General features: G+C 49.6%; 1 protein-coding gene across 1 annotated transcript in view; it reads right to left on the reverse strand.

Annotated features, from left to right (window-relative positions):
• MST1 (macrophage stimulating 1) overlaps positions 1-13,914 on the reverse strand; it is a 59,704-nt gene that overhangs the window by 11,403 nt on the left and 34,387 nt on the right. The window contains exons 5-9 of the mRNA XM_077822820.1: positions 5,502-5,638; positions 4,606-4,726; positions 3,852-3,979; positions 3,100-3,265; positions 1,747-1,877 (exon numbers count right to left, since the gene is read on the reverse strand). Of these exons, the coding sequence (XP_077678946.1) occupies positions 1,747-1,877; positions 3,100-3,265; positions 3,852-3,979; positions 4,606-4,726; positions 5,502-5,638 (683 nt within the window). The remainder of the gene's footprint in view (positions 1-1,746; positions 1,878-3,099; positions 3,266-3,851; positions 3,980-4,605; positions 4,727-5,501; positions 5,639-13,914) is intronic.

Here is a 13,914-nt window from a genome sequence, read left to right on the forward strand (position 1 = left end):
ACTGTGCTGTCTAGGAGCTGACCTTGTCTGTGAAGACCGAGGCAAAAAAAAATATTTTTTTTCCCACATCATCTGTCACTAGGCTGTCTCCCCCATTCCGTAAGGGTCCCACACTTTCCTTGACCTTCTTGTTGCTAACATACCTGTAGAAACCCTTCTTGTTATCCTTCACATCCCTTGCTAGCTGCAACTCCAGTTATGCTTTGGACTTCCAGATTACACCCCTGCATGCTCGAGTAATATTTTTATACTGCTCCCTAGTCATCTGTCCAAATTTCCACTTCTTGTAAGCTTCCTTTTTGTGTTTAAGCTCACCGAAGATTTCTCTGTTAAGCCAAGCTGGTTGCCTGCCATATTTGCTATTCTTTCTGCACATCGGGATGGTTTGTTCTTGAGCCCTCAATAAGGCTTCTTTAAAATACAGCCAGCTCTCCTGGACTCCTTTTCCCCTCATGTTATTCTCCCAGGGGATCCTGCTCATCAGTTCCCTGAGGGAGTCAAAGTCTGCTTTTCTGAAGTCCAGGGTCCATATTCTGCTGCTCTCCTTTCTTCCTTTTGTCAGGATCCTGAACTTGATCATCTCATGGTCACAGCTGCCCAGGTTGCCACCTACTTCTACTTCCCCTACCAATTCTTCCCTGTGTGTGAGCAGCAGGTCAAGAAGAGCCTTATCTACCTCATCCTCCTGGTCCAGTGTTTGATAGTAGATGCCCACCATGACATTACCCTTGTTTTTCTCACCTCTAAACTTAACCCAAAGACCCTCAACAGGCTTTTTCTCCAGTTTCATACTGGAGCTCTGAGCAATCATACTGCTCTCTTACATATAGTGCAATTCCTCCACCTTTTCTTCCCCTGCCTGTCCTTCCTGAACAGTTTATACCCATCCATGACAATGCTCCAATCACATCATAGCATTAGTAGGAGCATTGCCAGCGCATCGAGGGAGTGATTATTCCTCTATATTCGGCTCTGGTGAGGCCATATCTGGAGTATTGTGTCCAGTTTTGGGGGCCCCCACTACAGAAAGGATGTGGACAAATTGAAGAGAGTCCAGTGGAGGGCAACAAAAGTGATCAGTGGGCTGGGGCACATGACTTACGAGGAGAGGCTGAGGGAACTGGGCTTGTTTAGTCTGCAGAAGAGAAGAGTGAGGGGGGATTTGATAGCAGCCTTCAACTACCTGAAGGGAGGTTCCAAAGAGGATGGAGTTCAGCTGTTCTCTGTGGTGGCAGATGACAGAACAAGGAGCAATGGTCTCAAGTTGCAGTGGGAGAGGTCTAGGTTGGAAATTAGGAAACATTATTTCAGTAGGAGGGTGGTCAAACACTGGAATCGGTTACCTAGGGAGGTGTTGGAATCTCCATTCTCAGAGGTTTTTAAGGCCCGGCTTGACAAAGCCCTGGCTGGGATGATTTAGTTGGTGCTGGTCCTGCTTTGAGCAGGAGGTTGGACTAGATGACCTCCTGAGGTCTCATCCAGTTCTAATCTTCTATGATTCTATGATAGTTTCCTGACTGTGCCAGGACTTCCAATTCTTCCTGCATGTTCCCCAGGCTTTTTGCATCCATGTACAGGCACCTAAGATAACTAGATGATTTGTTATTGTAGGGTCGCTCCTGGGCAGTGGGCTGTGGGCACTAGTTATTGTAGGGTTGCTCCAGAGCACTGGGCTGTGAGCACTGCTTTATTATTGTAGGCTCTCAGGGCAGCCCAGTGTCTCCTCCCCGCCAGGGCAGTCCTCACCCTCCACCTCCACCTCATCGGTGCAGCGTTTGATCTGGAAGCAGAAGGCGACGCGCATGCTGGGCAGGCTGGTGAAGCACCAGGGGGCCTCTGAGCCATCAGGGTTCCGGCAGTAATTCTCCCGCAGGTCCCTGGCAGACATATCAGCTCAGCTTGGGAATGCCCCAGCCAAACGCACAGCATCCAGTGGCTGCCAGCCCCCATCATCGGAGCTGTGCCCAGCCACAGAGGTGTTTCTGTGAGTTGCAGGCTGGAATTTCCAAGGATACAGATGCTCAGCTCGCCCCCCCACAGACAGCTCCCTCTAAGCTCCCCATAAGCTGTGGCATCAGGCTATGGGCATTCACAAGCAGCCCCCCTTCAAGGTTGGCTCCACCCCATCTGGGCCAGGGTCACACCTGTGCTGGAGGCTCAGAGCCTGCAGCCACGGAACCAGCAAGCCCTGCTTGGCCTCACACCACACTCCCAGCCCTGGCTGGCTCCCCAGGCTGGCTCCCATGCTGTGACTCCTGGCTGCAGAGCCAGCCCCTCTTGCCCAGCTCCAGCTGGGGCAATGCTGCAGCTGCCAGACTGGATTGTAAATGGTCATAGGGGGAGCCTGCAGCACCTGGGACCTGAGCCAGGGAGTCTGGTTCCAGCCAGCTCAAGCCACAGCTGCACAGCTCTTCATGCCATCCAGGACCCTGGGTGTTTATTCAGACAGCTAGCGCAGTGTGTGCTGGTGCCGGGTCTCATCTGAGGGGGAACAGGTGACCCCTCCCCCAGGTACCCCTCCAGGAACCTCCAACAACCCCTCCCCCCAACTCGGCCCCCGCAGAGACCCCCTCCTCCAGTTAGCTCCCCCACACAGGGACCCCATGTGACCCCTCCCCCAACTAGCCCCCCTAGGGACCCCAGCCTCTCCTCCTCCAGCTAGCCCCCCATTCAGAGGAACCTCTGGCAACCCCTCCCACAGCTAGCCTGCCACAGGGACCCCAGGTGACACCTTCCCCACCTAGCTCCCCATCTCACAGGGACGAATGGTGAACCCTCCCCCAGCTAGCCCCCCCTCATAGGAACCCCTGGAAACCCCTCCCATCAGCTAGCCTGCCACAGGGACCCAGGCAACCCCTCCTCCAGCTAGCTCCCTTCCTCATGGGGACCCCAGGTGACCCCTCCCCACCTAGCTCCCCCTCACAGGGACCCCCGTGACCCCTCCCCCAACTAGCCCCCAAGGACCACCCAGCAATCCCTGCACAGATGCAAAGTGAATTCTTCTCCCTGTGCACAAGGATGCCCCCCAGCCCCGAACCTCCAGCATATAGACCTCAAGGAGCTCCTCCCTCCCCCACACCCAAGTGGTCCATCGCCTACTTGCACTCGTATGCCTCAGGCTGGAAGTGGTGCCGGTGGGGGGTCTGGGCATCCCAGCGCTGGCAGGGGATCCCTGACGTGGTGACGTTCACTTTGCCCCGGTAGCCTTCGCCTTTGTGCTTGAAGCAGCTGGTGGTGCTATCTGTGAGGTGTGGACGTTTCTCTGCTTCCGTAGATGTGGGCAGCGGGAGAGGCCAAGCGTCACTGGGGGCTGTCTTGGGAGCACCGGGAGCAGGGACGAGTGGTGTATACTGTGGGCACTGGAACACCTTGCACTCTGGCACCAGCCTGCTGACCAGGGGACTGGTCACGCTGCAGACCCTTCACTGGCAGGGCCCTGCCATGTGCTCAGGGCTGTGAGCCAGAGGCTGGACCTCATGGGCTCTCTGAAATCCCCCTAAGGGCATGGAGCTTGTTCCCGAGTGCCAGCAGGGTGGGCGCTGTACAAGGGGTTGGTGTGCTACTCATCCCCTGCGCTGGGGCAGAGCAGAGAGCAGTGCTGGTCAGGGGCAGCAGGGGGACATTGTCGGGGAAAGGTCTGTCATGGCTACAGGGCTCAACTCCGCTGAGGCATGGGAGCAGGGAGCCGGGCACGGTGACACAGGGTGGCCCTGCCAGGTGGCTACACCTCACACCATCAAGAGCCAGAGCCAGATTGGGCACATCGGCGTTGCTCTCAGAGAGTTAACGATGATACGAACATAGCAGTGTGGTCAACACATCCCAGACACTCCCATTGGCACCCACTACACAGCACTTACTGCACTTGCGTAGGTGGCAGTACTCCCGCTCCCGGGCTGGGTCCGTGGTGTAGCACCAGGGGCCCACGGAGCTGTCAGGGTTGCGGCAGTAATTGTCATCCAGATCCTTCTCGGGGTATCTGGGTGGGACGGGGAGGAGGCGGAGAGAGGTGAGGGAAACCATGATATTTACAAAGCCACATTCTGATCCTGTCCTGGTTCAAGAGCCTCTGGGATGTGTTCTCCCCCTGCTCGGACCCCCAGGAAGTGGGTTTGCAGTGCAGCCTCAGCCTGACCCTTGGCAGTGACCAGCCCTGTTTGCGGGACGTGGCCGGGATCCATGTTACCCACAGAATCTCAGTGCTGGACCCTGCCTGAACATGGTGGTGGGGCTGGGCAGTGGCAAGTGCGCTCCTCTGCAGGTGGCAATGCCAGCCTGGGGGCTCAGCACTGGCAGCAGGGAGGATCTCTGCTTGTGCCCATCCCATCCCGGAGTGCCATGCCTCCCGGCTGGTCTGCATTCACTGCAGGGCCTGTGTAGTGCTGCGGGGGCTCAGGCTTCCCAGCCCCTAGCAGTCCATGGGCAGTAACCAGTGACCCTGGGGAACTCGCTGCTCTGGACAGAGTGCTGAGCTGCCCCACCACCACCTAGCCCTGCTCCGTCCTGAGCCCCCCACCCCCCCAAAGGCCAGGCTGTTCCCATCCCATGCTGAGAACATCCTGGGGGGGATGAGCAATCCCCGCCCCAAACAGGGAGGGCTGGTACTTATGGGGATGGTATGGGTGCTTGTGGGGGTGCTGCAGGTCCCAGCGCTGGCACTCCCGCCCGGACTCCGTGTGGTCCACCAGGCCCCGGTAATCTTCCCCGTTACACAACATGCACACGGCTGCAAGAGAGAGTCATGCTTCAGGCATGGAGCGAGGCAGGGCACACACAGGCTGGCAGCTCTGAGGGCCTCTGTCAGCTATGCAGGTGGGCATCATTGGCACTGAACCCAGAGAATCCACAGCATCCCCAACCCTCCTAGCTCTGCCCCCAGGAGAGCCCCCATATCACAGACCATCACCAAGCAGACTAGTGCCAGGCAAGGGTTTGTGGGTAGAACCCTGGATCCAGCACATATGCGCATGGCGGTGTGCAGGGGTGAGAGGGCAAGTGTGGGCTGGGTGCTGGTGCACAGGCACCAGCTGTCGCGCAGGGAGGGAGGGAGCATCTAGCCAGCACACGGAGGGAGTGACGTGTCCAACCATTGCACATGGGAGACGGCTATTCCATGCATGGGGGCATAGATGCCGAGTCCATTGGTGCTCTGGGGATGGAGCATCCACAGAAAAATAACAGTGGGTGCTCCGCACATACCGGCCACAGCTGTTCCCCGCCCCTGCTCATCAGCTAATGGGGGAACACTGCTGCCCAACAGCTGATTGGGGTGGTGCTGCTGCCCAACAGCTGTTTGGCAGTTGCGGGGAATTGGGGGAGGTCAGAAAGCGGCAGGTATGCAGGAGCCCCGGGGAGGGGGCAGAGTGGAGGGAGAAAGAGAGGGAGCAAAGGTGGGGCCTTGGGGGAAGAGGCTGAGTGAGGTTGGGGCCTCAGGTGAAGTGGGGGTTGAGCAGAAAAAGGAAAAGTCAGCACCTGTGCTTGGGGGAAGGGGGTTTACTCACCATCTTCACACTTCTTGATGCCACAGCTCTGGTGCCGGATGGCCGGGTCTGTGGTGTAGCACCAGGGCCCCCGCTCATCTCTATCTGGGTTCCGGCAGTAGTTCTCCTCAAGGCCATTCCGCAGAGAGGGTGAAAACCTGGTGGGACACAGAGAGCGCTGGAGGCTGGGATAGTTTCAGTGACGGGTGCCCTAGACCAGCTGGGGCTGGGCTCTGCACAGCCCAAAGGAGGGGCTCTAGCACTCAGGCCAGGGCTACACAACAAAGGTAGGTCAATGCAAGTGGCCTGGCATAGACTTAGGATATGTCTACACTGCAGCCAGATTGAAGCTCTGGCGATCGATACACCAGGGGTCGATTCAGCAGGTCTAACTTAGGGGTCGATTTAGAAGACCCACCAAATTGACCGCAGATCGCTTTCTGGTCAACCCCCATACTCCACCCTGAACAAGAAGAGTAAGGTAAGTCGACGGGAGAGTGTCTCCCATCAACCCAGTGTGGTGTAGACACCACAGTAAGTTGACCTAAGCTACGTCGACTTCAGCTATGTTATTCACATAGCTGGAGTAGTGTAACTTAGGTCAACTTACTGCAGTAGTGTAGACATAGCCTGAGTTATGCATGTGTCTGCATTCACATTTGCCTCCAGCAGATATATGCGCCCCATTACACCAGCCCAGTAAAACTGCCTCCCAGAGTGGTGTGTGTGTGACACTTAGTGCCCCAGAGCAACACCCTGACACCCCCATATTCACCACTGTCATATAATTATGATATGTTTTGTACAAAGTGAGCCTTGTGAAGTAGCATTCTTGTTGGATTGTATCCGGACTTATGAATTTTGCTATGTGTGTGTCACTGAAAGATGTTGTGAAGTTGGAAACATCCACAACTAGCCTTTCAGGTACAAAAATGAAAAAGCTAGACAGTGCTAATGGCCCAACAGTAAAGACAATGGACCATGGAAAAAGTTTGTTCCCAGTGCTTCAGCCAGCCTATGGATAATGGCTGCTATGACTCAGCGAAGCATGCAATGGCATGTGACCAGACCACATGACACTGAACTCAATTTTGGGACTTGTATTTTTCCACAATGTTGATAAATGCAAAGTAATGCACATTGGAAAACATAATCCCAACTATACATATTAAATTATGGGATCTAAATTAGGTGTTCTCACTCAAGAAAGAGATCTTGGAGTCATTGTGGACAGTTCTTTCAAAACATCCACTCAATGTGCAGCAGCAGTCAAAAAAGCTAAGAAAATATTGGGAATCATTAAGAAAGGGATAGACAATAAGATAGAAAATATCATATTGCCTCTATATAAATCCATGGTACGCCCACATCTTGAATACTGCGTGCAATTGATTTCGCCTCATCTCAAAAAAGATATCTTGGAATTGGAAAAGATTCAGAAATGGGCAACAAAAGTGATTAGGAGTATGGAATGGCTGCCGTATGATGAGAGATTAATAAGACTGGGACTTTTCAGGCTGGAAAAGAAACAATTAAGGGGGTACATGATAGAGGTCTATAAAATCTTGACTGGTGTGGACAAAGTAGATAAGGAAGTTTTATTTACTCCTTCTCATAAAACACGAACTAGGGGGTCACCAAATGAAATTAATAGGCAGCAGGTTTAAAACAAACAAAAGAAAGTATTTCTCCACACAACGCACAGTCAACCTGAGGAACTCTTTGCCAGAGGATGATGTGAAGGCCAAGACTATAACAGGGTTCAAAAAACAATTAGATACATTCATGGATGGTAGTCCATCAATGGCTATTAGCTAGGATGGGCAAGGATGGTATAGAAATATAGGATCATAGAAGATTAGAATTGGATGAGACCTCAGGAGGTCATCTAGTCCAACCCCCTGCTCAAAGCAGGACCAGCACCAACCAAATCATCCCAGCCAGGGCTTTGTCAGGATGGGCCTTAAAAACCTCTAAGGATGGAGATTCCATTACCTACCTAGGTAACAGAATAACAGCCGTGTTAGTCTGTATTCGCAAAAAGAAAAGGAGTACTTGTGGCACCTTAGAGACTAACCAATTTATTTGAGCATAAGCTTTTGTGAGCTACAGCTCACTTCATCGGACGCATACTGTGGAAAGTACAGAAGATCTTTTTATACACACAAACCATGAAAAAATGGGTGTTTACCACTACAAAAGGTTTTCTCTCCCCCCACCCCACTCTCCTGCTGGTAATAGCTCATCTGAAGTGATCACTCTCCTTACAATGTGTATGATAATCAAGGTGGGCCATTTCCAGCACAAATCCAGGGTTTAACAAGAACGTCGGGGGGGGGGGAGGAAAAAACAAGGGGAAATAGGTTACCTTGCATAATGACTTAGCCACTCCCAGTCTCTATTCAAGCCTAAGTTAATTGTATCCAATTTGCAAATGAATTCCAATTCAACAGTCTCTCTCTGGAGTCTGGTTTTGAAGTTTTTCTGTTGTAATATCGCAACTTTCATGTCTGTAATCGCGTGACCAGAGAGATTGAAGTGTTCTCCGACTGGTTTATGAATGTTATAATTCTTGACATCTGATTTGTGTCCATTTATTCTTTTATGTAGAGACTGTCCAGTTTGACCAACGTACACGGCAGAGAGGCATTGCTGGCACATGATGGCATATATCACATTGGTGGATGTGCAGGTGAACGAGCCTCTGATAGTGTGGCTGATGTTATTAGGCCCTGTGATGGTGTCCCCTGAATAGATATGTGGGCACAGTTGGCAACGGGCTTTGTTGCAAGGATAGGTTCCTGGGTTAGTGGTTATGTTGTGTGGTATGTGGTTGCTGGTGAGTATTTGCTTCAGGTTGGGGGGCTGTCTGTAGGCAAGGACTGGCCTGTCTCCCAAGATTTGTGAGTGTGTTGGGTCATCCTTCAGGATAGGCTGTAGATCCTTAATAATGCGTTGGAGGGGTTTTAGTTGGGGGCTGAAGGTGACGGCTAGTGGCGTTCTGTTATTTTCTTTGTTAGGCCTGTCCTGTAGTAGGAGACTTCTGGGAACTCTTCTGGCTCTATCAATCTGTTTCTTCACTTCCGCAGGTGGGTATTGTAGTTGTAAGAATGCTTGATAGAGATCCTGTAGGTGTTTGTCTCTGTCTGAGGGGTTTGAGCAAATGCGGTTGTATCGCACCTATTCCAGTGCTTCACCACCCTCTTAGTAAAATAGTGTTTCCTAATATCTAACCTAGACCTCCCCCACTGCAACTTGAGACCATTGCTCCTTGTTCTGTCATCTGCCACCACTGAGAACAGCCTAGCTCCATCCTCTTTGGAACTGCCCTTCAGGTAGTTGAAGGCTGCTATCAAATCCCCCCTCACTCTTCTCTTCTGCAGACTAAATAAGCCCAGTTTCCTCAGCCTCTCCTTGTAAGTCTTGTGCCGCAGCCCACTGATCATTTTCATTGCTTTCCGCTGGACTCTCCAATTTGTCCACATCCTTCCTGTAGTGGGGGGCCCAACACTGGATTCAGTACTCCAGATGTGGCCTCACCAGTCCTGAATAGAGGGGAATAATCACTTCCCTCGATCTGCTGGCAATACTCCTACTAATACAGCCCAATATGCCATTAGCTTTCTTGGCAACAAGGGCAAACTACTGACTCATATCCAGCTTTTCATCCACTGTAATCCCCAGGTCCTTTTCTGCAGAACTGCTGCTTAGCCAGTCGGTACCCAGCCTGGAGCAGTGCATCGGATTCTTCCATGCTAACTGCAGGACTCTGCACTTGTCCTTGTTGAACCTCATCAGATTTCTTTTGGCCCAATCCTCCAATTTGTCTAGCTCACTCTGGACCCTATCCCTACCCGCCAATGTATCTACCTCTCCCCACAGCTTAGTGTCATCTGCAAACTTGCTGAGGGTGCAATCCATCCCATCATCCAGATCATTAATGAAGATGTTGACAAAACCGGCCCCAGGATCAACCCCTGGGGTACTCTGCTTGATATCGGCTGCCAACTAGACATCAAGCCATTGATCACTACCCGTTGAGCCTGACAATCTAGCCAGCTTTCTATCTACCTTATAGTCCATTCATCCAATCCATACTATTTTAACTTTCTGTGGGAGACCATAACAAAAGCTTTGCTAAAGTCAAGTTATATCAGGTCCACTGCTTTTCCCATATCCACAGAGCCAGTTTTCTCATCACAGAAGGCAATCAGGTTGATCAGGCATGACTTGCCCTTGCTGAATCCATGTTGTCTGTTCTTGATCACCTTCATCTCCTCCAAGTGCTTCAAAATCCCTAGCTTCTTTTTGCCAGAAGCTGGGTGTGACGGGTTTGGTCACAGAGATCCCCTTGGGGCTGTCACCCAATGTGCTGAAATTACCTCAGAGCCCGTTTCCCCTGTCAGCTTGGGACTTCCAGAACCCTGCTTGTTGAGCCAGCCATGCTAGTATGCTGCAACATAGACCCAGGGTCTGGGCCACGCCCCCAAAGCTGCAGGCTTTAAGTGAAAACAACTCTGCAGGTTACTTGACTCCAGCACCCAGACACCCAGCTCCCAATGGGATCCAAACCCAAATAAATCTATCTTACTCTGTATAAAGCTTATACAGGGTAAACTCATAAATTGTCCACCCTCTATAACACTGATAGAGAGATATGCACAGCTGTTTGCTCCCCTAGGTATTAATCGCTTACTCTGGGTTCATTAATAAACAAAAGTGATTTTATTAAGTATAAGAAGTAGGATGTAAGTAGTTTCAAGTAATAACAGACAAAACAAAGTAAGTCACCAAGCAAAATAAAGCAAAAACACTCAAGTCTAAGCCTAATACATGAAGAAACTGATTACATATAATATCTCACCCTCAGAGATGTTCCAATAAGCTTCTTTCACAGACAAGACTCCTTCGTAGTCTGGGCCCAATCCTTTCCCTTGGAACAGTCCTTGTTAGTTCCAGCAGCCATCTCAGGTGGTAACTAGGCGTTTTCTCATGAGTGGCACCCATCTTTGTCCTGTTCCACCCCCTTTTATAGCTTTGGCACAAGGCAGGAATCTTTTTCCCTCTGGGTCCCCAACCCTCCTTCTAAATGGAAAAATATGAGATTTAAGATGGATTCCAGTATCATGTGACATGGTCACATGTCCTGTGAGACACCAGCCTCCATTCTTCCTGAGCTGGCCCACAGGATGGTTTGCAAGTAAACAGAGCCATTTACAGTTCACTGATTCTGAAGCACCCTTAATGGCTACCACTTAATATGTTTATACCAGTAATACAAGTTTATATCTTATTCTCTTACCTTCAGATATAGAAATAATACATGCAAACAAATGGGATGACCACACTCAGTAGATTATAAGCTTTGTAATGATATCTTACAAGAGACCTTTTGCATAAAGCATATTCCAGTTGCATCATATTCACATTCAGTGCAACATCACCAATGGGCGACAGAGAATGGATCACTTGATGATTACCTGTTCTGTTCATTCCCTCTGGGGCACCTGGCATTGGCCACTGTCAGAAGACAGGATACTGGCTAGATGGACCTTTGGTCTGACCCAGTATGGCTGTTCTTATGTTCTCAAACTGGGCTGGGAACTTAGCTTGGAACAAAGGATTCCCGCCCTACAGAGAGACTATATAAGGTGAGGAGTGACATCATGATTTGTCTTCACTCCCCCACAACTCAACACCTGAAAGAACCTCTGGAAGACAAAGGACTTGTAAGGGGGGAGGGGAACCCAGAATTTGCAAGCTTTATTGTATCATAAATCAGGGTGAGATATTGCTAATTCAAATCCTATCTAGTATATTAGGCTTAGTTTGTGGTTTTGTTTATTTGCTAGTGTGACGTTATTGACATAAACTGTAACCATATAGATCATTGTTGCAACCACTGTTATATATTTGGAGGAAATATTGTACAAAGGTTGTCGTGTGAGGTGTCTATAAAAAGGTTATGATTTGCTGGTTATCATTATGCTATCTAAATGCATGTATCATTTTGTATTTAAAATTATAAGTTTTGGCTCTATACTGTCTGTATTTCAAACTGGTGCTATGCTTCTGGGTGACACCCCAGACAATGTGGCGTCAGCACTGCCTAGCCTGCTTGATGGCCCATTAAGGACCATCAGCTATGCAAAGAGAAGGCAGATACACCTTGTGACTCAGCAAGGCATGCAGGGACATGCCTATGGACAGAACACTAAGGTTTTTCCATGCCATGTGCTGGGTAGCTTGTGGTTGGAACAAAGAGAGCACAAGCCACATGGCAAAAGGATTATAAAAGACAGCAGCAGCATCTCCATTTTGTCTTCAATCCAATCTTCTGACCTCTGGAGGAACTTTGCTATAAACTGAAGCTCTGAACAAAGGACTGAATGACCCATCCCAGCTGTGGATGTACTACAGAGACTTGATTTGAACCTGCAGTTTATTCGATAACTGCTACAAGCCTGAAACAAGAACTTTGCCATTAATGTATGTGATTGATTCCCTTTAACCAATTTTAGCTCTCATCTATATTCTTTTCTTTTATGAATAAACCTTTAGATTCTAAAGGATTGGCAACAGCATGATTTGTGGGTAAGATCTGATTTTTATATTGACCTGGGTTTGGGGCTTGGTCCTTTGAGATCGGGAGAACCCTTTTTCTTTTACTGTGGCATTGGTTTTCATAACCATTCATCCTCATAACAAGTGGCACTGGTGGTGATACTGGGAAACTGGAGTATCTAAGGGAATTGCTTGTATGACTTATGGTTAGCCAGTGGGATAAGACGCAGGGGAAGGAGGGCTTGAAGAATTCCACCTGGATTTCAATAATTTCCACCCCACCATCAACCTCAGCCTGGACAAGAGATCCACTTCCTGGACACTACAGTACAAATAAGTGATGGTCACATAAACACCACCTTATACCGAAAACCTACTGACCACTATACTTACCTACATGCCTCCAGCTTCCATCCAGGACACATCACACCATCCATTGTCTACAGCCAAGCCCTAAGATACAACCGAATTTGCTCCAATCCCTCAGACAGAGACAAACACCTACAAGATCTCTCTCAAGCATTCTTAAAACTACAATCCTTACCTGGGGAATGGAGGAAACAGATTGACAGAGCGAGACAGGTACCCAGAAGTCACCTACTACAGGACAAGCCCAACAAGGAAAATAACAGAACACCACTGGCCATCACATACAGCCCCCAGCTAAAATTCTCCAGCACATCATCAACAATCTACAACTTATCCTGGAAAACTATCCCCCACTCTCACAGGCCTTGGGAGACAGGCCAGTCCTCGCTTACAGACAGCCCCCCAACCTGAAGCAAATACTCACCAGCAACTACACACCGCACCACAGAAACACTAACCCAGGAACCAAGCCCTGCAACAAACCCTGTTGCCTAGTCTGTCCACATATCTACTCTAGCAACACCATCAGAGGACCCAGCCACATCAGCCACACCATCAGACTCATTCACCTGCACATCTACTAATGTGACATACACCATCATGTGCCAGCAATGCCCCCCTGCCATGTACACTGGCTAACCGGACAGTCTCTATGTAAAAGAATAAATGGACACAAATCTGACATCAGGAATGGTAACATGCAAAAGCCAGTAGGAGAACACTTCAATCTTCCTGGACATTCTATAACAGATTTAAAAGTAGCCATACTTGAACAAAAAAAGTTCAGAAACAGACTTCAAAGAGAAACTGCACAATTAAAATTCATTTGCAAATTTAACAGCATTAATTTGGGCTTCAACAGGGCCTGGGAGTGGCTGGCTCACTACAAAAGCAACTTTACCTCTCCTGGAATTGATACCTCCTCATCAATTATTGGGCGTGGTCTACATCAACCCTGACTGAATTGGCCCTGTCAACACTGGTTGTCCACTTGTGAGGTCACTCCCTCCTCTTCATGTGTCAGTATAGTAATGCCTGCATCTGAAATTTTCACTCCATGCATCTGAAGAAGTGGGTTTTTTACCCACAAAAGCTTATGCCCAAATAAATCTGTTAGTCTTTAAGGTGCCACCGGACTCCTTGTTGTTTTTGTGGACGTTGTGGGACCTACATCCAGACCTTCTAGGAATGGAAAAAGGTATATTCTTGTGGTGGTGGATTTTACTACCAGGTACCCTGAGGCTGTAGCATTGTCTAACATTTAAGCTGAGGCTGTGGCCACAGCTTTCTTTACCATCTTTAGCAGGGTGGGCTTTCCCAAGGAAATGTTGACAGACCGCTGTACTAATTTTATGTCTATGGTGTTTGAGAAATTGTGGGAGTTGTGTGGGGTGAAGCACTTAAAGGCTACACCCTACCACCCCTAGAAAAATGGACTGGTAGAAAGGTTCGATGGAACTCTGAAAGCCATGCTTAGGATGCATGTTTCCAGGCACGAGGG

Source organism: Eretmochelys imbricata, chromosome 7 (genome assembly GCF_965152235.1).
Source record: "Eretmochelys imbricata isolate rEreImb1 chromosome 7, rEreImb1.hap1, whole genome shotgun sequence".
NCBI lineage: Eukaryota > Metazoa > Chordata > Testudines > Cheloniidae > Eretmochelys > Eretmochelys imbricata.